Below are 27767 nucleotides of genomic sequence, written 5' to 3' on the forward strand. Positions count from 1 at the left end.
ACTACACCAATAGCTTTAAAATGTATGAGATGAAAAAGTGTCTCAAATAGGTTCTGCTGTTGTAAGCCTTCCACAAAAAAGAGGTTGCCATGCTTTCGAGTACTCAATGTGGATTGTCCTTTGCAGCCCTTTAGGAATACTGAACTGGAAGGGTTATTTTGTGTTCCTTGGCTGTGCCCGTGTATTTATCCTATTCTATTTACCTCTTGTTCTTGATGCTGCTACAGGACTGCAATCGCCTCACTTATTTTCTGCAGGCCTCACAAATGCGATGAGCCTAGCTGAAAGCATCACTGCCAAAATGGCACGCCACGCCCCTTCAAAGGTTGTTGGTCAGGTCGACGTTGCCATGCAGTGCAGCTTGCCTCTAGCTGACAAGTCTGTTGGCTGCTCGTTGAAACCAGGGAGTGAGTCTAGGAGCGTGCAGACTACGGAGGCTGTGGAACAGTTAAGCTCCACCTCAGGTGAGCAGTGGCTGACACTTCTCTTACGTTTGCTTGCGCGTGTGTGTGTGGTGGATGGCCAAGTCTGCCTAGCTTGGCACAACCTGCTCAAGTGTGTGCGACGTTCTGCTGCTGATGACAAACTAACAGGTTTTTTATTCATGTCTGTATACTGATTTAGGCAAAATGCAAAAAGAATGCTCTGCATAGCATTAAGGCACCTGAGATGGCAGAGCCTAATCTAGAGCCGTCTTGTCCTGGTGTTGTTGTAGCCCTTACATTGCTCTACGATAATATTACACCCATTGAGTCTCTTAGTTATGTATAGATTGGCGTATGAGTGTAAGAACATGAATATAGATCACTGGAGATGTAAGTTGACCTCTGGGTTTTATGTGAATAAAATTCCAACAAAATTCTTTAATGCAGTCAACTATAAAACATACATTGTTTTATCAATATGCTCATTCATTGAGGGAGGTGAATACTGCATGGGAACTGTAAGGATTCTTGTCCTGGGACAAGTTTTGGTCACAACATCCCAGAGCACATCATTGGCGATGACTAAGCGGGCCTAGGTGTGTGCAACACTGCTATCAGGCAATGAGCAGCATGCACTGGGCTCCTGAGTTGCACGCCAGCAATCACTTCAGACGACTTGTATGCGTCTTGAGGTGAATGCTGGCTATGCGCTTGTTTTGATCCTCTCCCTTCGATAGCAGCTTCGGGTTTTTTGTGCCGTGTTTACAGACTGCAGTGGCCGACGGGACCTCTTTTGTACCACCTGTTTGTGCCAGTGGATAGTTATTCTTCCTCAGCACTCTTGTTACAATGGGCTATCCACCTTTGCTGAGGTGAAAAGTGAAGCCTTTTCCTTTCAAATGCCTTTGAAATGAATTGAATCTGCTGTCATCAGGAGAACTCGTGCACGGTGCTCACAAAAGAATTCTATCACAGTGTCTTCAAGTTCACTGTCAACAGGGTAGCCATTGCACAACAAAGCCTCCGGTGAAAATTGACAGTTGCTCTGTTTTACTTTCTATTCATAGAAACCAAACGGTGCACTGCCACAATCTTGTTTTGCACTTCCACCCATTTTATCACATTGTTTTCAAATGCACTTATAAAGCCCTGACATGTTATTTTTGCACAACGTGTGTTTGGACAGAGTTTACAAATGCGGCATGTTTGCCAGAATAATGACAAAAACGATGACGCTTTCTCCACTTTGACAACTACAAACAGGAAAACATTATTCTGTTTCACAGTATACTACATGGCATACACAGGAAGATTGTGCTACATAGTTATTTTGCGACAACTGTCCAAAGCCCAACCTCTGCTTGGTAATTCAGGTGCATGCGGTTGCAGCGTAAGATTTTCAAAATGGTTTACAAGATGGTTATTGACACAAAATGGAATTCGAATATGTTCTTTTTCACAGCATAATAATGATACAATTGCCGACCGATTTTTTTGGACACCCTATTTTCTGGGCCTGCCAGAATATTTAAACTCTGCAATGTTATTGCCAACATGCTCCATATAGGTATGTATAATAACAATGAAAATTGGAATGTTTCGACCTGTTCTCATTTAATTTTTCTGAACTTTTCTCCTGATTGCAAGTTCAAAGCTACCAAGAATGCAAACAACATTGCTGTCATGTTGTTTTCCCTCAGTCTGAAAGCAGCGTTGCACACATCTCACATGCCTATTCAGAGCTACCATTTTATATACAGCCTCGATAGGTCCCGCTTGATGCACTCTCCCACAAGCCTTTGTGCTGTCATTGCTGTCGGCACTCGTAAGTTGCAGATGGCCAGTGGTACTTTTTGTATCGCCTCTCATGTGCATTGTGGTTTTCCTCAGCCGCATACTGTGATGCTAGGCTTAGCCGCTTCAACAACCGATTGTCTTCAGTCGTTTTATTGCGATTTGTTAACAAAGGTGCCGATACTGCCTTCGTTGTCTACGACCAACTCGTTAAAGGCTTTGATGTGAGAAAATCATAGCATATTGACGATGGAAAAGAAGGCCACCGTTATCAGGAAAGTGCAAAGTGACCTGTCACAATGGGATGTCGCAAAATAATTAGAAATCTCGAAGCAGACAATAGCAGACTGCATAAACAACACAGTGAACATTTTGGAAGTCGCTGAGACATCTTCTGGATCCCGACAGAAGAATGTCAGCCAAGGTGCCCTCCCAAAGCTTGAAGCTATTTTGATGTCACGGAAAGCTATAATCACCATGCAAGTGCTGGTGTCTGGCGATGTTTTAAATCAAAAGGCAGAAACCGTAGCACTTCAGATGAACATTGAGGGTTTTCACCTTATTGATGGCTGGGTCCAAAATGTTAAGGGGCCCCTCACCAGATGTGGTCATCTTGAGCTGACAAGCACCGTCTAAACAATGCGCACTAGCGATTGTTTCTGCTAAGTATTACATCGCTATGTGCCACAGAAAGAGCTGAAATTTCAAACAGAATGCCGTTTGCCCTTCTCGCGGGCTTCGCACTCCCAGCTGGAGAGTTGACGCATATCTCACAAGTGTGCCTATGTGCATCGCACTGCTGTAACATTGCTCATAAGGACACGCAACTCTGTCTGGTCCACGGCAAATTCATCAGAGAAAGGCGGTCGAGACAAAGAGAGGCCGGCGAGCGAGTTAGTGCGAGCACTCGAGCAGGGCAACTCCGATGCGGCACTTGGGGTACTCAACTGTGCTCAGAACAAAAAGGTGCCAGCAAGCGGGAACAGCAGGTTGGAGGGGCTAGTAGGCACCTGCTCCACACGCGCCTCGAAGAGTTGAGGAAACCCAAAACTGGCATGGCGAGGACTAGGGGGGTACACATCCAGGCAGTTGACGTGACAAAAGGGCTGTCCAAAGAAGGGATCGCTCCTGGTGGCCGAAAGCAGAGGGTACTTACCTCATGCTGTAGGTGTTAACCACGTTGATGGACATTAAGCACGTGGCCAGGGGATCAAGCAGGAACGACGGCTGTAAAGAGGCCTGCATTTATGACATGCTGAAACAGAGTTGGGTGGTAGTTATGTGGAAGTGGGTTTGCACGAGGCTCACCATACGAACGACGGTCTGGGAAGGGCACGGCGCTCCTCCACTCCGCAACGCACAAAGGCGCTTGGGCAGGGTTCATCGACTCTGATACGGCACAGACAGGGCTCCAGAGTCAGATTGCCAACAAGCACGGGTTTATTCAACCACGATATAGCACAGTGTGACAGTCACTGCACTTATGGGCAAAGGCTCACCCCAAGACTGATCGAGTATGCATGGCCCCTGCGGTAGGGCCAACTGGGAGGCGGTCCACCAAGCGCGAAAATGAGAAATTGCTGGAGCAACGGTCCTTGTAACTACCTCTGTGCAGGCCTGTGAGCATCTTCCATGGCTATGAAGCACTGAGCGGAAGAGAGCTCAGGTGGAGAGGGTGCCCGGGGGCCGCCACTAGGGAGGCCGATTGGGGCGCATCTTTGTGACACTAGCTTGCGTGGTTATTCGACCCTGGGAGGGAGAAGCACAGTTTCGCAGAAAATCAGCTTCGGTGCGCTAGCTGTGTCAGCAATCTTGCGGTTATGAAGGCGGTTCTTGGAAATCAAGCTAAACACTGTGCGGGAGCTGGGGGACGAGGCACAGGAAGGCACTTCAATCCCCACATCTTGCAATGTGCGGGGAACAGATATCAGCGACCAGCCGAATGGTACAACTCAAGTTAGCCGATGATTCCTACACATCTGCCGACTCGCCCTACATTGTGCGAACGGTGTGGCAGATTCGGAGCCTGTCCCATGGCCATCAGAAATACAAGTGACAAAATTGCTACCACCCTTGATCCTCCCACCACCACCACCACTGCAGCGAGGAGAACGATCAACACTGGCAAAGCAGTGTTCGGAACCACAAACTAGCGAAGCAGTGTTCGGAACCACAAGAATGGGTACACCATGTAAACGACAGAGTCAAGGCCTCCTAAGACCATGCACAACCACGAAAAGGACACAAGCTGCTACAAACGCCATCGAACGAATGACTACGTTACCATTGAAAAAGATAGCTGCTAGCAGCCACGCCAGTTTTGAACAGTCCCACGCGAACACTACTACTCCATCAAGGACCTCGTAACCCTGACCTGGTCATATGCGACCGCACCGGTTTCTTGACCAAAGGCTCACCGTCATCGACCGGCAGAGCTCTTTTCTGCTAAATACACCGCAGAATCTGCTACTGCCAAAGGTACCCAAAAACTCAATGTTAGACGTCTTGAGTCACGTTCAATCGAAAGTGCTGCGGCACTGTCATGATGTACAGCAGATCGTCACGCTGGTGCTTTAGCGGACACCTTCCTGGCGCCTAAGTCGTGAACAAGAATGACATGGACAACCGGCTATTCATGAACTGGTCCAAAAAGAAAAGGAAACAAACCCCTCTGACGACTCTGCGATTGCTCGGACACTGTCACGGGATTCCTGGGCCTCCCTTCTAGCCTGGCGGGACGCCAGTAGCAACCGTAGTCGTCGCTGCAGCAAGTGTGCCAGATTGTTGCCGACTCGGAAAGTGGCAAAGAGAGAACTTCGTAAGGACAATATGCTTAAAGGAGCCGCCAATAAAATCTGGACAATGCCAACGACTTCCTCATCCACAGCTAACTGAACAACATCAAATAGAAGGAGCAACGTCATAATTGACTGGCTCGTCCATTTCCTGGCATGTAGCAGTGCGTTGTGAACAGAAGTGTGACATAACCATGTGCACAGGCCAGGCAAAACGGGGTTCCATTATAGCAGTCGCAATGAGCAAGCGTAACCTACAGTCATGCAGTCACTTCATTCCTTACAGACCTGTTGGGCATTTCATCCTTTGTTTTCATCTTTTTACTGCTTCACACCACATGCCGTTTCAAGAAATTTATAATACGAAATGGTCAAATTGGTCACCGTTCTCTGAACATACGAGGCTTGTGAAATCGTCTTGTATGCATCACAGCTGCCGTCTGCATTGCAAAGCACCATCAATGCTTTGTTCGCTTGTCATCTCTACGGACTTAAGCATATGAGATCCTACACAACATAAGTTAATAACCCCGTTAATGACTTTTCATGTTATGCCCTTGCAGTGAAGGATTGTAAATGCCAACAACACATAACTGTGCGAAATGGATGCTTGTCGCTAGTGATTAGCTGATATTCTTTATATTCTTCAGCTGACCGCTGGTATATTGACACTCAATTGTTCTACTCAACAGTATTGTTCTACTCAACAGTAGTATGTACAAGTAAATGCTATCACGGTAAGAAGGTTATTGATATTTACTACTGGTTCAAACTACTCTGTTCATAATTCTCATAATTCAATCGCCTTTTAAATGGCCTTTCACCTTATGTCCTTGAAGCTGTGATTTGCAAATAGTTGAGAAAATCAAAGTGAACATAATCACTAGTGAGCACCGCTGTTTCGACGACATCTGTAATATTAAATAGAGCAAAGTATTTGAAGAAACATGCCCATAGATGTCGCAAAATGAATAAATGATGGCTAACGCTGTCTTACCAAACAAACTGATTCGAGATAACTAGTGACTAATTCTTAGCATTTCATAATTGTTAATTATCCTAATAAATTAATAATTAAGAATGTCTGCGAGTCTTCGTTTTACTCTGTGCCACAGCTAGATGGACATACTTCTGTTTTGTCTGCTTGCTGTCACATCATGCAATCATTCCATACAGTAAATGAAACTATCTGCCATTTTTTGCCCGGTTCCATTGCATGATTGTGCTCTTTGATTCTCTTGTGTCTGCTTCATTGCTAGTGATTACGGCACTGACTTATACCATTGATCAGACATTTTCATGTGCACCATGCAAAATCGTGTGCTGTGCAAAACAAGACAAGCAGCTTCCTTCCTCTCAGCTGAGCCACCGGGCAATCCTTTGAGTTGTGAACTCTTCGCAGACAACTGAGCGCGATGAGACATTTGGCACGTTAGAACTGAGGTGAAAGCTTGCACAGACAAGGAACGTGCGGAGAAAAACATTTAACCAAATAGAGCATAATGCTTTCGCATTCACCTATGGAAGCAGTCTTAAGTGCCTCGGCCTAATTGCCATTTTTATTTATTCAGCTTCGCCGTAATGAAGGTGTGGTTTCCGGTGAAGCATGAGCATAGCATTGCAATGAATCATATTAAAGCTGAAAGTGGCCACTTTGATGGAACATCGTATGTCTCCTTCAGCTATACACGTGTGCACACTCTGTCCCCTGTCAAGGTACAAGCATTGAGATGTCTAGTAACTGTACTGGCAGCCATTCAGAGCTGTTTTTATCGCTGCTGTGGCAATTTGCGGCCTTCCTGACTGTTACGTTTTCCCGTCTGTTACCATATTTACTTGCATAATGATCGCACTCACGTAATGATTGCACCCCTTAATTTTGTAGTCAAAATTACATTTTTTTTCCTTCCCGTGTGATGATCGCACCTCGAACTTGCTGCAGCAATATGTCGTTTGCCAAATCTATCTAATGATCGCGCTTACCATCTGTTGAATGCTGTCGAATGCTACGCGAACAGCCCTTCAAGATATACCAAGTGGTCTGCATGCACCAAACATTCTTAAGCAGATGGTCCATTTTATTCCTTTCATCACTTTCCACACTTCCATGAAAAAAAAATCTACAGCTAAACTTGCCTTTGCTTTATTATTATTATTGTTGTTACAAAAACTGCACCTTTCGATTCTTCTCGTCTGCACTCGTGGGCACGCAACAAATCGCGAGCAGCAACAATAGTAGCCATGTTTACAGTGATATGTTAGAAGCGTACCCTATTCATACGCCGACACTTGTAACACAGCTAAGATATTCGCCCACCCTTAGTGGAAATGTGCCATATTAGGATAGTAGTGAAGACAAATGCCGCAATTTCCGCTGCACACCCGCCATGTGTTTCTATGTCATTTTCAGCTAGGCATGCCCATCTGTGTTTCTGTCCCCTCAAAGTGGACATGGCTGCGTTATTGCCACAGACTAGCCGATATTAACCATACTATTCATTACTGATACGAAAGAAACTGTTTCAATGCGCGTAATGTACTCGCGAAAAGACAAAAAAATCTCATTCGGCGCATTAGGCTTGCTCTGCCGGCCTCCATTTTTGTTTTGGTAGCCCGCACTGTTACAACGGCAGCCGCCTGTTTGTTGACCTGTTGTGATCCCACAGCAAATTAGGGGTTAAATTTTTTTCTTTTTGCAGGAAATTTAACCCGCGTAATGATCACACCCCTGAATCTGTAGCAATTTTTTTTACAGAAAAGTGGTATGATTATGCGAATAGATAGGGTGCTTTTTTCTTTTTTTTTTGGCCCTTGAAAAACGTATCTGGGTTTTACTGTATTACAGCAAAATAAAAAAAAAACTAGCCATTTCATTTTATCTGATAAAGGTAACAGAACTGGGACTATAATTATGTATGCTTCTGCAATAAGCTGCATGGCATTCTGGCACATTGGGGAAATAACTCCTAAACTGTAAACATTGAAATGCATAAAAATTCTGCTGTCATTACAAGGAAGGGGAGGGGGGGGTCAGAGATGAAATCAGACATCTTATCAAAGGGACCAACAACCAATATTTATGGTACCAAATTTTTTCTTTTTCGCAACAATGAGTTTCCTGCTGGGAGGGTTGAACACTCTAATGGTGACATGGAAAATGTTGTGGGGCATTTTTTATCAGAATTCTTATATCTGATGTTGTGATTGTGTTTGTCAATTCCTATGTTGTATGGGGATCCCTTCCCGTGCCCCGTCCCCCAGCTCGCGCATTGTGCTTAGCGCAATCTCCAGGAACTGCTGCCGTAATGGCAACATAGCGGACACGACTAGCGCGCTGGAGCTGATTTCCTGCGCAAACCGTGCTTTCCCCTCCTGGGGTCGAATCACTGCGCAAGCAAGGGTGACTGGGACGTGCCCTGATTGGCCTCCCAAATGGCAGCTCCCGGGTGCCCTCTCCACCCAAGCTCTCTTCTTCTGAGCGCTTCATCGCCGCAGAAGATGCTCAAAGGCTCGTAACGAGGTGGCTACGTGGGACCTTTTTTCCCGCAACTTCTCATTTTTGCACTTGGTCGACCGCTTCTTGGTTAGCCCCGAGCCATGGACCAAGAAACATTTAGGAGTGGAAACTCTATTCGTTGTGGCGACCAGATAAGGTCACAAGCCCACGGAGCTACTATCATGCTGTGGGCTGAGAAAAAATAACCATCATTTTGGTTGCCAGGGCAACCAGTCGCATGTGTTGCTTGCGCTTGGCCATGCGCCTGGCACTAGTTCTACTGAGGGCACTCACCTGCGCTTCTTTAGCGCTGGTAACCTGTACAGCGATTGGTGCTATGCTTTAACCATTGTAGCACAGTAAAAAAATAAAATGCATTCCTTTCGATCACCCTTCAATTATTTGATCTGTAGCTTCCGGTTGTACACAGCGCTGTTATTTGACATCCACGCAACGACTTTGATTGAATTAGTGTAACCACTTCTGTCATTCGTCGAAGGAAAACATGCCTTCAATTTCTTTGATTATATGACCAAGCTAATCTTGCTCAAGTTTATGGGCCTTGCACGCTGTGGGAACATTGCTGATGTTCACCACCTCTGATGTACTTGGCTTGTCATACAGGTATACACTGATTTTTGATCTTTTAACCGTAGCATGACTGATATTTGATGATGCTTCCTGGCGAGTCCGCTTCTTTTTCAGAGATGTTAAAGATGCCGGAGATGGAAGAAAGATGCAAGGAACAGCCTCTGGACACAGTCTCAAGTTTTTTTTGGGTAGTGCAGGGGGATTACCTCGCCTCTCAGCTCACCGTAGTATTTATCCCGTCTCATCACATTGCTCGTGAAGGGCTTGTTGCGGGCGTAATATCTCAATGTGAGCTGATGGCCATCCCCAGGAATCACCGGAGCCCATGCTTCCAGTCATTTATCAAATCTGAAACTTGGTACACAAACAATTCTGTTCCGTTTACTCAAATAGGCTTCAAAAACTTTGTCCTAAATCGCTCCAAACGCAGGAGAGGCGGTGTGCTGTTGTTGACTCAAGCTGGACTAAATGGAAATAATGTTGAATTTTCTGTTTCAAATGCTGGCTTCGAGGTTCTGAGCGTGCGCAATCGGTCCTATATTTTTTCTGTTGTCTACTGCCTGTCCGGTGCCGCTATTAATGCTTTTTGTGTTTTCTTGAAGAATTTTTTTTTTATTTCATTCGGGCCAACAAATACAGTCAACAACTGATTTTTCGGACCCTCTAGGGAATGTAAAAATGTACGAAAATTCAGGCAGTCTGAAAAAATGAATGCATGCAAAAAAAAACCTTTTTTCCTTCTTTCTCGGATCTAGAGGTAAAGGGCGAAGTACCAGGCTTCCGAAACCCTGCCAAAGCATCAGTGAAGTGGCTATAAAAAGAGGCGTTCAAAAACTCTGTATGCAGCCGACTGCCGGTTTATTATGTACATGTGCATTGTCAGGAAGCCGGTGTTATTGCTGCAGTGGTTGAAGAACTTGTTGATTGTTGTTTTGACGGCGTTCCGGTTGAATGCTATCATATTCACCTCGATCTGAGCAAGGGTCATGTCAGCATGACCCTTGCTCAGATTCTTGCTGCTGATTGACCGATGAAAGAGTCAACAGTGCTCGCATCAACTAGGCGCTTGTATGCGGCGCAGGCATTGGCTCCTCATTTTCAACATCGGAGTCTTCTGAATCCCCCACAACCTGACGGGCTATTTCCTCGTCAACAAACTGCTGCAGGGACACCTTCTTGTGGTTGACCCCCACAGTTCCACTGTCAAATACTAAATGGACTATTTTATAAAGCCATCTTGACCATGTAAATTCGGTGAACTTGTTTTGAGCTTAAGTCCACTCGGCGACTTACCCTTCTGGGCTAGCAAATCATCTATGGGGCCACAGCCTCCTCTATACTCTCTGTGCTTCTCAAACGGCGCTTAAGCGGTCGTCGCTTTTCCCTCTCTCTATTGGTCGTTTCCCCCCGAGAGATGGAGCCATCCGCGTAGACTAGCTGTCGTCACTGCTGTACATCATTTGTCTTCAGCACTGAGAGAAAGCTTTTGAACTCGGGCCTCGGCTTCCGCCTCAGGTGCACCACCACGGGGATAGACAAGAACAGCAAACTGCCGGCCTTGGCTTTTGCAGATGACCTAGTGGTGATGGCAGAGTCTGTACGGGAACTTCAAGCCTTGCCAGTCAGAGATCTCTGATGTAGGGCTTCGCTTCAGCGCCAAAAAGACTGGGGTGGTCCAACTTGCGAGTGACTCGGCAGGTGACATCTCGGTTGCCTTGGATGTAGAGCAGCTGATCTGCCAGTCTTACAAATATGTGTGAAGCTGTGCACAGCAGCAGATATGTACGACATCAACGATGAAAAGCTTCGCCTAGCTGGACTCAGGGCCCAGTGCGTATTGCGTCGCCGTTGTTTGTGGGATTATAATTGGTACGTCATGGTGAGAGAGTTATGGGAACTCATGCACGTACCCAGCCTGTCATTTTCAAGCTCGGTTGTTTGTCCGCCAGCAACTGTGGACGGCTTGAGCGGCGGCAAGGGGAAGTGGGACGTGTTGCACTCGGCTGTCATAAAAAAGTGGCTGACGAAGCAGGGCAAGGGGGCACGGGGTGGTCGAGCTTTGAAGCGCGCTAGGTGACCAGTAAATTGACATTTCACTGGTGTCTGCTCATCATGCAAAGAGATTGATGGGCACGACGTGTGTTTGAGTATCTGACAGTCACATGCCTTCGTACGGCATGGGTGAGGTGTGTCTATACCGATTGGAGAAGCTGTTTGGTTTTCCAGGGAACCGCTTAATGCGGAGGGCAGACAGGCTTATGCACACGAGGTGCACCAACGGGTGACTGAAGAGGAGGGACGCAAGTGGCGACAACGTCAAGATGACAGGTCAACACTTGCCCTATGCCGTCAACACAAACGCAACATTGCCGCCGTGCGCTTGTACGACAACAGCTTGGGAAGCGCGCTGCTGCTCAAGGTGAGGGCGGGAGCCCTTCGGACACTTGTGCCCGTGAACATGTATGACAGTGCACTGACTAGTGTGTTGTGCTGCGCATGCAGAAGTGCAGACGACGCGATCGAACACATGGTGTTGAACCGCAACCAACTAGGCGGGGCCCCGTAATGGCGAACACAGGCCTCGAAGTTCTGTTGGGTTTCGCAGACACGAATGGGGCAGTCGGGCAGTCGACTAATCAATTCTGAAGCCATTCTGAAGTTCTCCCAAAATGCAAATTTTCTCTGCCTATTCTTTCAGCCTTAATTTAATTGCCTGCATTTGTGACCTGTATTTTTCCGATGTAATGGTCAATGGTCAATATGAGTGAATTCTAGCTTTCACCCACTGACCTCTATGAATTAGGTTAATTCTGCTGCTGAGCACGAGGTGGGGGGATCAAATCCCGGCCACGGCGGCCGCATTTCAATGGGGGCGAAATGTGAAAGCGCCCGTCTGCTTAGATTTAGGTGCACGTTAAACAACCCCAGGTGGTCAAAATTTCTGGAGTCCTCCACTACGGCATACCTCATAATCGGAAAGTGGTTTTGGCACATAAAACCCCATAATTTAATGATAATAACGGGAGTAATAGTAATTTTGACAGCACGCCACCGTTGGTCATATTGCCGTTTTTCCCTCTGCCGCTCCTCGTATTTATGCTGCTTCTCGGGAGTCCTAACTATGCGTTCTTTACCCATAACGGTGCTGCATCAACAATGCAACCAGTTGCCAGACTGGGCTGGTTCTCTTGTGCACAAAAGGCCACGGTCGTCATTCCCCACGTCGCAAGCGGCTGTTGCTGTGGCCGCTTGCGCTACGGTAATCTTTACCGTGAAACGTGTAGGGTGCACTACGCACTTCGCATTGTCGGAGCGCCTTATCATCAATTATGTGGTTCGGATGCTTGTGTTGTTCGTTATTGAAACAAATGCCATTCTATATGTTGTATGCGTGATTCAAAGGAATGTATACACTTATTGCTTCACTTTGCCGAGTGCTTGAAGCCTGCTTCATCTCCTCTGCGGGTCGGCCCGGTATTGTACTACCTCGAGGATCGGTCCACATTTTTGCTCGTGGATGATGACACAAAAAATGCCGACCAACTAGACGCTACCAGTTTCGCTATAAAAAAAGCCTCAAATGTGTGTGACCTTGAAGAATTACAAACCGATTTCCAGCGAAGCTCTTTCTTTCAAAAAGTTGCAATAAGTTTCAGTTTCTTGTAATTATGTCGCATACTTTAAGAGGTTGCTCGTATATATATGATTGTTCCATTTGAAAACTTCCCGCATGAAAGGATTTGGAGCACTTTTTGATAATTAAAAGAACAGTAATTCATCAACACACATGTTACTTGACCATAACGTGTACGATGGAATCCTCCCTCGCGTACCCCCCCCCCCCTCACTCAATTGCTGCTGCATTAGATGTCTGTTGATTTCACAGTTCTTCCAGAGCTACGGGATAAATTCTTTGTTCGTTAAACACATTCATAAAGCTCCGGATCACTTGTATGCATAAGTTTCTGCAAATGGTATAATTAGTGCCTTGTCTTTGAAGTGCTGCTACATATTGGCCATAACGTGCCCTTTATTTTTGCCAAATATAAACAAAATTTCTCGTTGAGTTCATCGAGGATATTGCCGAAACCAAGTTGGAACTTGTAATGACGCCTGCATATAGGAAAAGAAAATTCCGAGGGCGCGAAGCAGTTCATGTCGCTAGGCTTAAACCACGCTACGACCTGCCTGTGCGGTCGTTCGCCTAGGTCGCCAGGTTGGCTCATTTCTACCTGGGGACTGTTGTACCGGAGCACTTCGGCACCAGTTCTGTGCCAGCATGGAGGAAGAAGTTGACATTCGTGTGTGTCTCGCTCTGTTGGTTTTTCGGGCTGTGGCTGCGTTATGTTACTGGCCCGTTATCATACCCCATGCCCATGTTGCTGTGAGGAACACGCCCGTTAAATTATATATATATATATATATATATATATATATATATATATATATATATATATATATATATATATATATATATATGCCCAACCTAAGTTGGGCATGGTATGAAACTAGTGTGTGTGTCTTTCCTTTGGAGCCACCGACAGTGCTTGGTGCCTCCCTTCTTGAATACTACAATACCTTCGCCTTCTAGTGTGTTAAAATCATTTGCACTTTGCAAAGGGAGCTGTCTTTTTTTTTGTAGTATTCCTTGTCGGTTCCAGCAATCATTTGCCACTATCTTGTGATGGCAGAGCACAATAAGCAGAGTGCACTCAAAAAGAAGTTGCCGTATTTTTACACCTTAACCTGCACCAAACATCGTAAAAATTTTACCGTAAGGTCAGGATCGGGGCGCGTATTACTGGAATTTCGATTTGAACTTTTGCTCCATGGCAGCACAGTGTGCGCTGCCACAAAGCCACACTTCAGGGCAAGGTTCTCGAGTACTCACACTTTCGTTATCTCCTGAGAAACCCCACCATTTTTACACCCCTGTGTGTTGAAGCTCTCTTCTCACCTCCTGCACAGCCATTCATTTTCCTCCTCTCAATGGGTCGCCATATTGCATTTAGTAGTTATTGAATAGTGCATGTGGTGCTGGCAAAGTGGACCTTGGGTCACGATAAGCTGTTCTCAATGGCCCAGCTCCCATCTAACAGTAACAGTAAAAGTAAAAAGTAAACAGTAAAAGAGAGTCACTGGCTGAAGATACAACACAGACAAATCATTTATCCGCAAATGAATGCTCTTTTTGTAAATATCCGAGGGTTGGTTTCAGTTATTTCCTTGGGTTATACGTGCACACTTTTTTTTCTTTCTGGACTGTTCTGAAAGAGGATGTGGGTTGTACATGTTGACAGGTTATATAGAGAAACCTGCGGTATTTCGTAGCCAGCTCCTTGCAATTTCGAATTACGAAAACATTGCGAAAGTTCAATGTGTGATCAAGAGGAAACTCGCTCATGAAGTCTCGTATGGGAGAAATTTGTTGTGTGAGCGAATCATAACAAGTTCTGCAAGTGCCAAATTTGCCCTTCTGCCTCAAGTGCTCATTGAGAATATGAGAGCAGGCTTGGTCAAACCACCTTGAAGTGTTCTCTAAGGGTCGAAGAAATCCGAGAGAGTAGGCAAACACTCCATTCTCTCACTTCGTAATTTCTTAGCTTCCTGAAAATCCCCTTTATAAGTGGATGCACAAACAGGGTCATGCAGCATTCAAATGTAGAAATGTTGAATAAATTAAAAACGACAATTATAGGGTTCTTTGTTTTTTCATACTTGAAATCACGTTCAAAATTTCCCAAATGAAGAAAAGGCAGCCTGTCATCAAATTTAACATCTGTGTTCTTTTTTGACATTTCCTAATAACACTTATTTACTTTTTTTTATTTGTGCAGCATCGAGGCCTTCTCTTTCTCCATCAGCTGCCAAGTGTGACAACTCAAAGCAAGGATGCGTCCACCAATGTGAGCCGTGTGACTATGAGGCTGATGAACTATTTCTTCTGGAAGCACATGCCAGCATCCATACTGGTGTTAAGCCTGTTCATTGCCCTTTATGCCCTCAGCGCTTTTTACAAAAGCAGAGACTCAAAACCCATCTGCTCACCCACACAGGCGAGAAGCCGTTTGAGTGCCCTTCGTGCACTCGGAGCTTTTCAGACAAATCCAACTTAAGAGTTCACCTGCGCACCCACAGAGGCGAGAAGCCATATCAGTGCCCGTCATGCTCTCAGCGCTTCTCATACAAGGGTCGCCTGAAAGTCCACCTGCGCACCCACACAGGCGAGAAGCCATATAAGTGCCCTTCATGCTGTCGGAGCTTCACAGAAAATAGCAGCCTTACGAAGCACTTGCACACCCACACAGCTGAAAAGCGATTTCAGTGCCCTTCTTGCTCTCTGAGTTTCTCAGTAAGAAACAAACTAAACCTTCACCTGCGCACCCACACTGGTGAGCGGCCATTTAAATGCCCTTCATGCGTCCAGAGCTTCACACAAAAAGGCCCCCTGAAAAGCCACCTGCTCACTCACACAGGCGAGAGGCCATTTGAGTGCCCTTCATGCTCCCAGACATTCTCACGAAAGACTCACCTGAAAGAGCACCTGCAGACTCACACAAGCGAGAAGCCATATGAATGCCCTTCATGCTCTAAACGCTTCTCGCGCAAGTCTTACATGAAAGCCCATCTGCACACCCATACAAGTGAGAAGCCATATCAGTGCCCTTCATGCTCTCAGAGCTTCTCGCGAAAGACCTCCCTCAAACACCACCTGTACAGCCACGCAGACGAGAAGCCATATCAGTGCTCTTCATGCTCTCGGGGCTTCTCACAAAAGCATCACCTGAAAGCACACCTAATGACTCACACAAACGAGAAGCCATTTGACTGCCCTTCATGCTGTCAAAGCTTCTCACGAAAGAGCAACCTGAAAGCCCACCTGCGCACCCACACAGGCGAGAAGCCATTTCAGTGCCCTTCATGCTCTAAGAGCTTCTCACAAAGGAGCTACCTCAGGAGACACATGAGGCGAGAAGCCATTTCAGTGCCCACTCTACCTTCAGAGATTCTCGTTCAGACATGCCCCGAAGATACACCATTGCATTCATGCAGGTGACCGGCCATAAAGTTGCACCGTCTACTCCAGGTCCTCATCACTTAAACAGACTTCAGAGAGCACAGCACCATGGTGCTGTAATGTAGGTCAACAATCTCGTTGAACTAGAGTCTGAATTAAAAGTCTACGTACGTGTAGTATGTTACATAGTGTTCTACCCCATCAGGTAGCACAAGTATCTCCACATGCTCCTGAGAGCAAGCGTTAACTCGGGCGCAACTCCGATGCCGCCTATTGAAATATATGTAAAACGCAGAAATGCTTTTCTAAAATAACCGGTGGGCTGATTATAACGAAATTTGTGACATCTGAAAGAAAAAATTAAATTCTGGTGACTACTGAAAGCAGATTTTTGGTTGAAGGCCTCAATATTATAACAGGAACTTACAAAGATTGTTCAGCTTGAAAAAATATTGGATCAAGAAGTTAATAAATTTTTAGCTCTGCACCTGAAATAAATATAGCGGTGCTTTAAACTGCATATGCTTGATTTTCCAAAGAAGACAAATTTGAGGTATCAATCTATATTGATACATGCATCTTCCGTGTTTCTTGTGGACGATGCACGCGGACGCCCTGACGAAGACGACGAATGTTCTGGAGTTGTGCGCCTAACTGGCCAGCACTGCAGTTTTCCTTTGTAAATGTACTTATTAAATAGTCTCGAGTTCTTAATCCTTTGTTCGCGTAAATCGGGGTATCGATTGCCGTACCTCTCGCACCTGTCGAGCCCCGTACCTCTTTCATCAACTTGCTACATAGTTTACAGGGACATTGCAAATGTCCTACTAACTCATTGGTGGCATATTTTAACGCTTTGTTTATTGCATGAATTTTGTCCTGTTTAGATGTCCTATTTAGAGCGTTTTACAGAATTGTGATATCATTTTTTATTGCTGAGTTTGAGTTGTAAACTTGATAGTCTCGTTTTCTGAAAATTAATGATTTTCAACAATTTTATTAAAATATTGATGACCTAGATCAAGAATTCACTACCAACAGTCGCTAGATTCTGTTTCTTTTATATGCAACAAACCTCACCAGGTATGGTGCCGTAGTTGTCAAGAAAAATGATCTCTCCTTTTCTGTGTATTTAGATGGGAGCCCCCAAGCTGAAACTTGCTCTGAAAGGCTCCCTGAAAGACTTTTGTGGGGTCACCATACTTTCTCTAGATCTTTGCTTGAAACGTTATAGAACACAGAGCAAAATTAATTACCAGAACTGACCTACACAAAGCCGTTGTAGCTGAGAAAAAACTCAAGAGACAGGTAAACCTTGATGAAAAGAATTCTGCAAAAACAGCAGTTTGTTACATTGTGGCTTTTCATTATTCAAAATGTATTCGATGTTTGTACCTATCTAAAAAATTACTGTTCGCATGCCCCTACGAACTACATATATTCATTGTAATAATTATTGTTACACTACAGATGTCTGGATGATGTGCTTTTTAAGCCCGTGTTTTTTTTCTTCTCAGTATTCTCTTTCGTACATATGAACTTGGTCTGTTACCAATTCATGTATTTGTTGGCTCTAGGTTCTGGTTACATGGTTCATCCCGGAGGTTCTTTTCATCTTATTCTATTCACATCTTTTTTTTCAAGTGGTTACTCTTTAGAGAAAAAAATCGTTCAGTAAGTTAGCTATTCACTGTCTGTATCATCGGAGCCCCAATTTCCAGTGTTTACTGAGTGCGTGAATTACACTTGCACGTAGTTACACTTACCCAATACTTGAATTACAGCATACAATGTAGGGTTAGCATTTTATTATATCTGGGGCTGCAAGAGAAGTTCAGTGACGACAGTTGGAAGTTCATTACTACCACAGAAAGAACCTGTTATGAGTAACGTAAATGGGTAATTTGAGCATTGCATTTAATGTCAAGTCCACCATGCCTAATGCATTCCTACATTTTATTTCAACTAACGTACCAGCATTTCTATAAGCACTAGTGTGACATATAATTTTAGAAATATTTATATAAAATTTACATTTTGAATTGGGCATATATACCTGCACTGTATAATACAGTTGTGAACAGAAGGCAAGAAATTGGGTGAATCCTGTTTTTCGAAATTTGAAAAGATTCTGAATTGCAGTGTTGCCAGTCTCTCATCAGATCAGGAATTTCCTCACCAACAAAATTGTGCACAAGACATGCTTTTAAGATAATAAATATGAGGATTCACTGTTTTTATTAAGGGCGTGCGAAGATTTGATAACTTAAAGTAGGCACTTTGTCAATACAAATATATTCTAATAGCCTTCGAACACTTAAATAAATTATCTGTGCAGAAATAAACCTTAAAGTGAATCGAAAGTATAATAAATGTCACCCCTTTGGGCATAGTATAGGCATAAAACATCAGAATGTGCGTAGTAGAGGCTGGGGCCCTATAAGGTAAAACTATTCCAATATGTATTTATTCCAATCTCCTGACGTCAAATTTGAGTAACCGCTGACGCACCCATCGGGCGGTGAACCGAAGGGTTGTCTGAACAGACCAGTCAAGCGCACTCCTCGTTTATAGGAAGTCACTTTTGTTTGCTTTAAAAACGAATAACCTTGCCTGCACTGAGCGGCTTGTCTTATCTAATTGGCTGACAAGAAGAATCAAGGAGCATGCTCAAATGGAGAGAGATTCAATGGGGAGCCAGTGCATTGAATATCGATAACCGAATGAAGAACGTAGTGCCGCCGTCTGCGATTGGTCCGCTTTCGCCTACTTAGCTTGCGGTGGCTGGTCAAAAATCGTGGCGGCATGCAACGAAGGTTAAGAATGCTGCTGAAACGAATCCTCAGCAAAAAAGATTAGGCAGAGTCAGGTCGTAAACGTGCCGAAAATGCTAGAAAACGCTACACGGCCACACAAAAGGTTTTATTATACGCAAATAGACCCATGCTTTTTGGCAGGTGCCAGTAGCCAGTGCCTCAGCGATCGGCGGCAGCAATCTTTTATACCTTTCGGAACGGGGCAGCCTGCGGCTATTCCGAAAAAAATCAGTTTTTTTTTTTCGGCGTGTTAATGCAACTTTAACGTGGACACGTCACTTTGACGTGCTGAGTTTTCGCAGTTTTGTGACGTCGTGGGGCAGGCAGGTGAAATGGATGTGGTCCAAAAACTTTGACCAATATCCGTGGCATAGTGGCAAAAGGGGGTCGAATCAGAAATAACTTTTTCTTTTGTTCGGTCCAATCATGCATAATCAGTCTGTAGACGTCGTATCAGATGGCGAGCTATCGTGGCTTTCGTGACGGGGCATGGCAGAAAGACGAAGCGGGGGTGGTCTAAAAAGGTTTTCGACCAATCGTGGAGGGCTGATTGCAGAATTGGAATAGAAAATTTTTGAATAGCTCTACGTTATAGCGCCCTGTATACGCTTCTCAGGCAGCTAGACTTCCCTGGCTATGCAGGGATAATTTGCACTGTCTGAAGAGCCCTTTGTATGCGAGTGATTTCCTCATTCGTTCCTTCTGCTCTATTTGTGCTTTTACTAAACAATGCTTCATAACGTGCAATGGAACTACAGGAACTTGCCAATGTTATTAACACCTGGACATGCACATTCTTTCACACATATTTTGATAATAGCTGTTCATTTTTTGAAAACTCATCATCGATATTATTATCATCAGCTTGTTTTATGTCCATTGCAAGACGAAGGCCTCTCCCTGCGATCTCCAATTACCCCTGTCCTGCGCCAACCGATTCCAACTAGCGCCCGCGAATATCCTAATTTCGTCGCTCCACCTTGTCTTCTGCCGTCCTCGACTGCGTTTTCTTTCTCTTGGCACCCATTCTGTAACCCTAATGGTCCAACGGCTTGTCAATTAGAAGACCGGCTATACCCGTTTACTCTCAGATCCAAGCCGCTCTACTTCCGGGAGGGGGGGGGGGGGGGGGGGCATGGATGTGGATGGGAAGCAACCCAAGGCAACATTTTTGTGCAAACGAGTGGGGCTACCTTTACTATTGTAAATGTGAGTAATACCCATGGTTCGCCATAGAAACGCGTAGACCCGCAAAAGAGAAATGAAATAAGGTGTATTTCGCAGGTGTACGCCTGTGAGATAAAGATCTCATTGGCTTGACAAACAAGGAACAACATCAAATGGACTCCCGCGGGAAGAAGCGCAGGAAGAACACTGCCAAGCACAAATAAACAAGAGAAAGTGTAAAATCAAGATTTCTAGTAGCGTTTATTTATTACCTCTGGAGGAATACAGAGAAATACATATTTGCGGAACAATCCCAGTTCTTTTGTATCCCTTGTTTATTGCTGTACCAAGCTAAGTGCCAAAACCGACTCGTATAGTTATTTGGGAAGTTGTGTAGCGATGCGTGGTCACTAGTACCGTACAGACGTACGGTACTAGTGACCGTACGGTACTGCGCCCTCCGCGAAAGTTTAGAAAAACAACCACATAAGCGTAGCAGAGAAGTGGCTACGTGAGGTGGTTAGACTGATAACTGTAGAAGCGTCATTAAAAACACTTAGAATCTTTCTCCATATATGACGGTGTTGTCTCTACTTCTTTTTAAATAAAAGTATGTTAATCCATATACAGCTTCATAATTAAGCAAACGTTAAATTCGTTAATTTTCGTTTTTCCTTCCTGTTTGGCTGTTGCTTCGGCTATCTCCCTTAGTATGCTGCTTCATTTCTCAACTCCTTGCGACTCTTGTTTCCAGTTGCCAACTTTGCATGAAAAGTGTTGTACAGTAAGGGAAAAACGAGACGAGGTAACGGGTGACATTCATATTCCTTATGTGCTACAGGTTATTGCAGAGTTTGATCATGGACGCTGTCTTGCTTGATGTTGTTTTCCACCTTATCTAACCTATATCACGGGTATATGGTACCGAGGATATGCCAACGTCGCGGCGAGCCGTTACTCAAGGAAATAATGAAACAAATGGAAAAGTTTATTTTGTACTTAAAGCACTGGGCAGTGGGCATGGTGCTGGTGCAAGAGAAGAAGACGACGAGAAGTGCTTGCTTCCCATTATGATATTGGCCTTGAGCACCACTACTGGAAAAGCTGGCGCCACCGTCGGCGTGACGTGCTATTAGGGATCACGTGGACATAGCGGCCGCGTCGGCTGCTTCGAGAGCGCCGACGCGAGCTGAAAACGAGTTTAAATTCCCTCGTACGCTGCGGTCCTCATTTAGTGGCGAGATTTTCCCGCTTCGAGTGTCTCCTTTACAACGCTTGAAAACACTAGAATAGGTAGTGGCTGCTTTTGAAGATGCGCAACATGTTAGGGTAATGCTCTGTGCTGCAGTGCCGGACGTACGCAGCAGAGCCCGGTGTCAGCCTTATTCACACGTAGCCACAGGACAAGAAGCTGCGTGAAGCTTGGCTCGCGAAACATTAAACCGGCAAACAGTCATCGGCTGCAACTCGGTTATGCAGCAAGCACAGACGCGAGGAAGATTTCTGCTACGGCGCCGGGCCTGCGATGTTCGGAAAATGCGCGCTGAGACGCTCGCCCGAGTCCGCTGCCCGACTAATGTCATGACGGTTTGGTGTATGAACTTGTTGATGCTATAGATACTGGCAAATTCACTGGAATGGAAACGGAGCAGTAAGACGCACATTAAAAAAAGGCATGGCATATGGTCATGTTTGTACGTGTTATGAATTAATGCACTGGATTACAAAAAAAGAAGCAGCAGGAATCGCACGCTGAGAACACCAATAAACATGCAGTGCGACGCAACTCGAGAAATAATGTGGAAACGTCCAAGAATTTAGAAGAAAAAAAAAGATGGACTCATCGTGACGGCACACCACAGTCCCCGTATGCGTCGTAGTCTCTACAATCCCATACAAAAATGCATACGTACTTTCTTTAGACTCCTTTCCAACTTTCTATCAACTTTATTAACATGCTATGTACTTTTACCTCCTATTAACGCTTGTTACAAGAAAGTTGGTAGGATATGTATTGACTTTCGTTTGAAGAAAGTTTGTTAAAAGAAAGTTTAAAGGAAGTTAGTAGGCTTTGTATTGACTTTCGTTTGAAGAAAGTTTGTTAAAAGAAAGTTTAAAGGAAGTTGGTAGGCTTTGTATGTACTTTCGTTTGAAGAAAGTTTCTTAAAAGAAAGTTTAAAGGAAGTTGATAAGCTTTGTATTTACTTTCGTTTGAAGAAAGTTTGTTAAAAGAAAGTTTTTAAAAAGTTAGTAGGCTCTGTTATTACTTTTGTGTGAAGAAAGTTTGTTAAAAGAAAGTTTTAAAAAAGTTGGTAGGCTGTGTTTTTACTTTTGTTTGAAGAAAGTTTGTTACAAGAAAGTTTTAGAAAAGTTAGTAGGCTCTGTTTTTACTTTCGTTTGAAAAAAGTTGGTTTAAAGAAAGTTTAAAGATTGTTGGTTGACAGTTTTTACTTTTGTTTGATGTGCACATGCTCATTCATATGTAAAACAAAGAAGCAGTTCAACATGAAAGATCAGGAATAGAATAATGACTATGAATATACCAGAGCGTCTTAGTGATAATTTCTTCCTGCAGTTTAAAAGAAAGCGATGAGACAGAATAGTTACTGCTGTGAAGCAAAAGGCAAAGAAATCCTTGTTGCACAAACTAATGAGGTGATCAAGTCAAACCTTCTAATTGGCAATTTAAAGCACAATCACAATGATTGATTTTTCATTAATTCACAGTTCTCTTGCAGTGGTGCATGCATGTGCATCCATCAGCGCCGCCACTGGGATATATAAGCCACGCCGATGGGGACCACATCAGAGGGCACGGCGGGACCTTCGTGAGCACAACGATGAATCCGTTGCTCCTTTTTGTACAGGTCACGCTGTGGACTGCGTCCATACCAGTTCGCAATTCATCAAATATCACGACAACGATCGCCGACGCTCAAGACCACGTGCTCACCTATGGGAAACGGGCCTTCATGACGAGGACAGACCAGCCAGACATGACATCAGCGTCGCCACTGGGATATATAAGCCACGCCGACGGGGACCACATCAGAGGACACGGCGGGACCTTCGTGAGCACAACGATGAATTCGTTGCTCCTTTTTGTACAGGTTGGTGTGCAACGCTCATCTATATGTCTTCGTAGCGATAATAGGTTCATTATTGTCCTGCCGTACCCGGCTGTATGTTTGTCACTGGTTGATGAAGCATGGAATGTACTTTTGCTACTGCTGGCTGGGGTTGTAGAAGTGAATCCCGGACCTTGTGGTATTGAGCTAATGTTAAAACACGTGCAAGAAACCTTGCAGGCCTCGATAACCAGCGTTTGTGTTTCACAAGCGTCTCTTGAAAAAACTATGAATGATAGGTTCGATAAACTAAACGACGTACTAACTGTTATTGCAAAACACACAGAACAACTGGCTCAGTTACGGTCAGAGATCAACTCTTTGAAAGAAACTATACACAATCAACAGAAGTTAAATGACTTGGAAGACCAAAGTCGACGAAGGAACCTTATAATTTTTGGCCTTGAAGAACCAACAAATGAGAGCGCTGGTGACTTGAGAAAGCGGGTTCTTGATGACATATTTTGTGCAAAACTAGGTGTCACCACCAACACAGTCGAACGGATACACAGAATAGGTAGAATCAGCGATAAACCTAGGCCTGTGTTGCTTAATTTCTTTGACTACAATGAAAAAGTGTCTGTATTGAAGAATTGCTTTAAGCTCAAGAAAACAGGTATGTCGATCTGTAACGATTGCTGTAAGGCTATGCTGACTAAGCGTTCTCATCTTTGGCGGTATGGTAAGCAGTTTAAAGATGAGGCGCGAAAAATTTCACTGGACTATGACCAGCTACGTGTAGACGACAAGATATACGAATGGGACAAAGTAAGCTCGCAGGTTGTCGCGCGTCATAAATCCCGATCTACACGGACATCTAACTGACCCTAAACGAAAGAACTCCGAATGATCTTGCTTAATGCAAGCAGCCTTGCCAATAAGTCTAATCAGCTTGAAGACCTTTTTTCTTCACAACCCACATATACTTGCCATAACTGAAACGTTGCTTACACCTAATAGTAATGATTACGAAATTATTCCTCCTTCCCACAATATAATAAGACGCGATCGCGAAGGACGAGGAGGTGGCGTGGCTATAATAACAAAAAAATGAAGTACAATGTGTCGAGCTTGAGGGCATTCGAAACCATGAAAGTGTCTGGTGTAAAATCAATTACAAAAATATTTCTACCTTGTTTGGCGTGGTTTACCGGCCACCAAAAAGCAATGTGTCATACCTGGAAGCACTGGCTGCTTACCTAGAGTGCATGCTCAAACCAAATCACAAGCTGGTCCTCACTGGTGATTTCAACTTGCCAGTAGAAGGATTGACATTTGGGCGAGTTGGTACTGGTTGAACATCTTGAAGGGGCATCTTGTTTCCTGCCTTCTGTCATCGTCTTTTTGCGCTGCCCCTTCAAGATGTTCAACTTGCCAGGCATAGACTGGAATGTACTCGCTATCTCGGGGCCCGATGATGCAGACAATGCACGCCTACTTCTTGATTCTTCATTTTTTTCATGACATGAAACAAATAGTCACTATTTCGACTCGCACCACTGCAACTGCGCAATTGGTTCTCGACCTTGTTTTTCTGAAAAATTTTCCTTACTCAGTTATTACTTCTGATGGCATCTCGGACCACAAGATTGTTCAAGTTACTCTAAAAATCAATAGCACAAAAGCACCTCCCTCGGTAGCAACTTTTCATGACTTTTCTGCTGCAGATGATGAATCTGTCCTAGATGCAATGCATTTCTCACTTTTTGATTTTGAGCATGGTGGCGATGTTTCTCATCTTTGGAACGAGTTCAAGAAATTAGTGTCATCATGCATTGACAGGTTTGTTCCTTTGCGTAGAAAGATTACAAAGCGTCGGAACCCATGGATTAGTCGGGACATAATCCATCTAAAGCGGTGTATTAAACGAAAAAGGAAGGGTAAAACTACATCAGCATTAACCGCCCTTCAAGAACAGCTGGTTACTAAATTGAAGCTTGCGCGTAGTAAATTTTATGGCCAAACTCTTACAGCTTCCTGAAGGAATCTCCTGAGAAATTCTGGCGCTACTTGTCAGGTTCCCAAGCGTGCATGAATTATCTAAAGATTAATGGTAACATGTGTACAAACCTTACTCTTGTTGTAAATGAATTTAACACTACTTTTCATCAAGCGTTTACAAGACCAAATGTTCAATATTTACGAACACAATACTCTGACCCACCGCCCGTTGCAAACTCAATGCCTGACCTAGTTCTTCGTCGCGAAGGAATACTTTCTCTTCTTTTAAATATAAAAATGAAAAAGTCAAGTGGTGCTGACGGCATACTGAATGCCCTCCTTGTACGGTACTCAGAGATTGTGTCCCATTACCTTTATGTTCTGTTTAACGCATCACTCAACCAATGCTCCTTACCCACAGATTGGCTCACGGCAAGAGTAGTTCCCATATTTAAATCGGTAAACAGGCTAGAAGCTCGTAACTACAGACCAATTTCTCTAATAAGCACATGCTGTAAATTGCTGGAGCATGTAGTAGCTCACCATACATCTCAGTACCTTGAATCAAAAAAATTCTTCGTTGAGTATCAGCATGGTTTCCGGAGGACTGTCTCAACAACTACACAAATAATTTCGGTTATACATGATTTTGCTTCAGCTCTAGATAATTCTAGGCAGATGGATGCGGTCTTTCTTGACGCGTCGAAAGCTTTTGATTGTGTGCCACACACTTTACTCATTGACAGATTAAGGGATGCCGGGCTTTCTGAGAGATTGATATTATGGTTGCAGGCTTATCTGGGTAATCGCTCACAGTTTGTGGAGTGTGCGGGTGTTAGGTCTGCTGATCTTCCGGTATTGTCTGGGGTTCCACAAGGTTTAGTGCTTGGTCCTCTGTTGTTTTTAATTTATATAAACGGCATTGCTTCTAACATCGATAACTCTGTTACAATAAAATTGTTCGCTGATGACTGCGTGATGTATAGTGTTGTCAATAGCTCCTCTTGCCAAACACTACTGAACAGTAGCCTCTGTACACTCGCGGACTGGTGCGAACGAAACGGTATGCAAATAAATTTTGATAAAACACTTGCCATGACAATAACCACAAAGAAAAAGCCACTGTCTCATACGTACGACATTGCTAATAAAGCTATTCAATCGGTAACGTCTGTCAAATATTTAGGACTAAGTATCACAAGCAACTTAAAATGGGACAAACATTTGAAGAACGTTTCTACAACAGCATTCAATAAACTTTGCTTTTTGCGCAGGAAACTAAAAAACTCGCCGTCAAGGGTTAAACTCTAGGCATACCGCACTCTGGTTCGACCAGTCCTTGAGTACGCTTCCGCAGTATGGGACCCATACTACGTTAAAGATGTCGCACAAGTAGCACGAATTCAGCGCCTGGCTGCCCGATTTATTGTGTCTGACTATTGGTCTGCTTCACCTGTTACTGACATGTTGCAGCGACTGAATCTGGAACCCCTCCGTGTACGCCGAAAGATTGTGAGACTAAAAATGCTTTATTTGATATATCAGAACAAAATCGGTCTCCCGCGCGAAACTTACCTTTCCTGCTCAGAACACAGGTCTTCTAGAATTAATCACTCAAATGTCATCCGCCCGTACTTTGCGAGGACGAAAATGTTTCAGAAGTCTTTTTTTCCGCTCACAATTGAAGAGTGGAATTGTCTGCCAGCGTCTGTTGTTGATTGTGCAAATGTAGATTCCTTTGTGAAATCTTTGTCATTGCACTTGATGTAACCCTCTCCTGCTAGGGCAGCATTGCTGCCTGCAGTATTTTGAAATAAATAAATAAATAAATAAATAAATAAATAAATAAATGTTCTAATTATATACTAATTATCGTTCTAATTATAGTACTCATCCTTTAATGATTTGAACACTATATATAATGCTTAACAGTTGTTAGCAAAATAATAATTCATTTGCATTAATTAGTTCCAGGTTAATCAAGGTAGCACCACTTCAATTATAGAAATACTATTTTAATAAACCGAAGAAATGTCCTGCGATATAATTTTGGAATCTCTATGGGGCAGTGAACCTAGGGCCTGCAAAGATCATCATCAGCAGCAGCAGCAGCAGGCTGTTTTATGTCCACTGCAGGACGAAGGCCTCTCCCTGCGATCTAACGCCTGTAAATTTCCTAATTTCGTCGCACCACCTAGTCTTCTACCGTCCTCTACTGCACTTCCCTTCTCTTGGTATCCATTCTGTCACCCTAATGGTCCAATCGTTATCTAATCTGTGTATCACAGGACCTGCCCAGCGCCACTTTTCTCTCCTAATGTCTATTAGAATATTGTCTGTACCTGTTTGCTCTCTGATCCAAACAATCGATTTCTCCAAAACCATCCCCCTCCAGTAAGGAAATTATTTCATGGAAAAGCCATGCTTCTATCTCCCTTGTGTTATGCAAGCATACTGCTACACATGAGCACTCATGCTAAGCACTTGCCATGGGAACCATCAGAAATTGCATACATGACTGCAAGGTGTATCACTGTGTACATGGGCTGACTAGCTTAAAGCTTAACATGTGGTATGGAAAGCCACAGTTATAGTG

The 27767-nt window shown here is 44.2% G+C and overlaps 2 protein-coding genes across 3 annotated transcripts in view; both read left to right on the top strand.

Annotated features, from left to right (window-relative positions):
- The window catches only part of LOC139048773 (zinc finger protein 782-like), an 80751-nt gene that overhangs the window by 17663 nt on the left and 35321 nt on the right, over window positions 1-27767 (top strand). Inside the window, exons 3-5 of one of the 2 annotated variants that reach the window (XM_070523366.1) lie at window positions 258-464; window positions 14939-15007; window positions 22970-23212. In XM_070523366.1, the coding sequence (XP_070379467.1) occupies window positions 272-464; window positions 14939-15007; window positions 22970-23212 (505 nt within the window). In that variant the 5' untranslated portion in view covers window positions 258-271. Of the gene's footprint in view, window positions 1-257; window positions 465-14938; window positions 16834-22969; window positions 23213-27767 lie in introns of those variants that run through there. The other variant, XM_070523365.1, reaches the window with a different exon arrangement.
- The window catches only part of LOC139048774 (gastrula zinc finger protein XlCGF57.1-like), a 77019-nt gene continuing 72051 nt past the window's right edge, over window positions 22800-27767 (top strand). Inside the window, exon 1 of the mRNA XM_070523368.1 lies at window positions 22800-22969. Coding sequence (XP_070379469.1) covers window positions 22804-22969 — 166 coding nt within the window. The 5' untranslated portion in view covers window positions 22800-22803. The remainder of the gene's footprint in view (window positions 22970-27767) is intronic.

Source organism: Dermacentor albipictus, chromosome 8, assembly GCF_038994185.2.
Source record: "Dermacentor albipictus isolate Rhodes 1998 colony chromosome 8, USDA_Dalb.pri_finalv2, whole genome shotgun sequence".
NCBI classification, from domain to species: Eukaryota; Metazoa; Arthropoda; class Arachnida; order Ixodida; family Ixodidae; genus Dermacentor; species Dermacentor albipictus.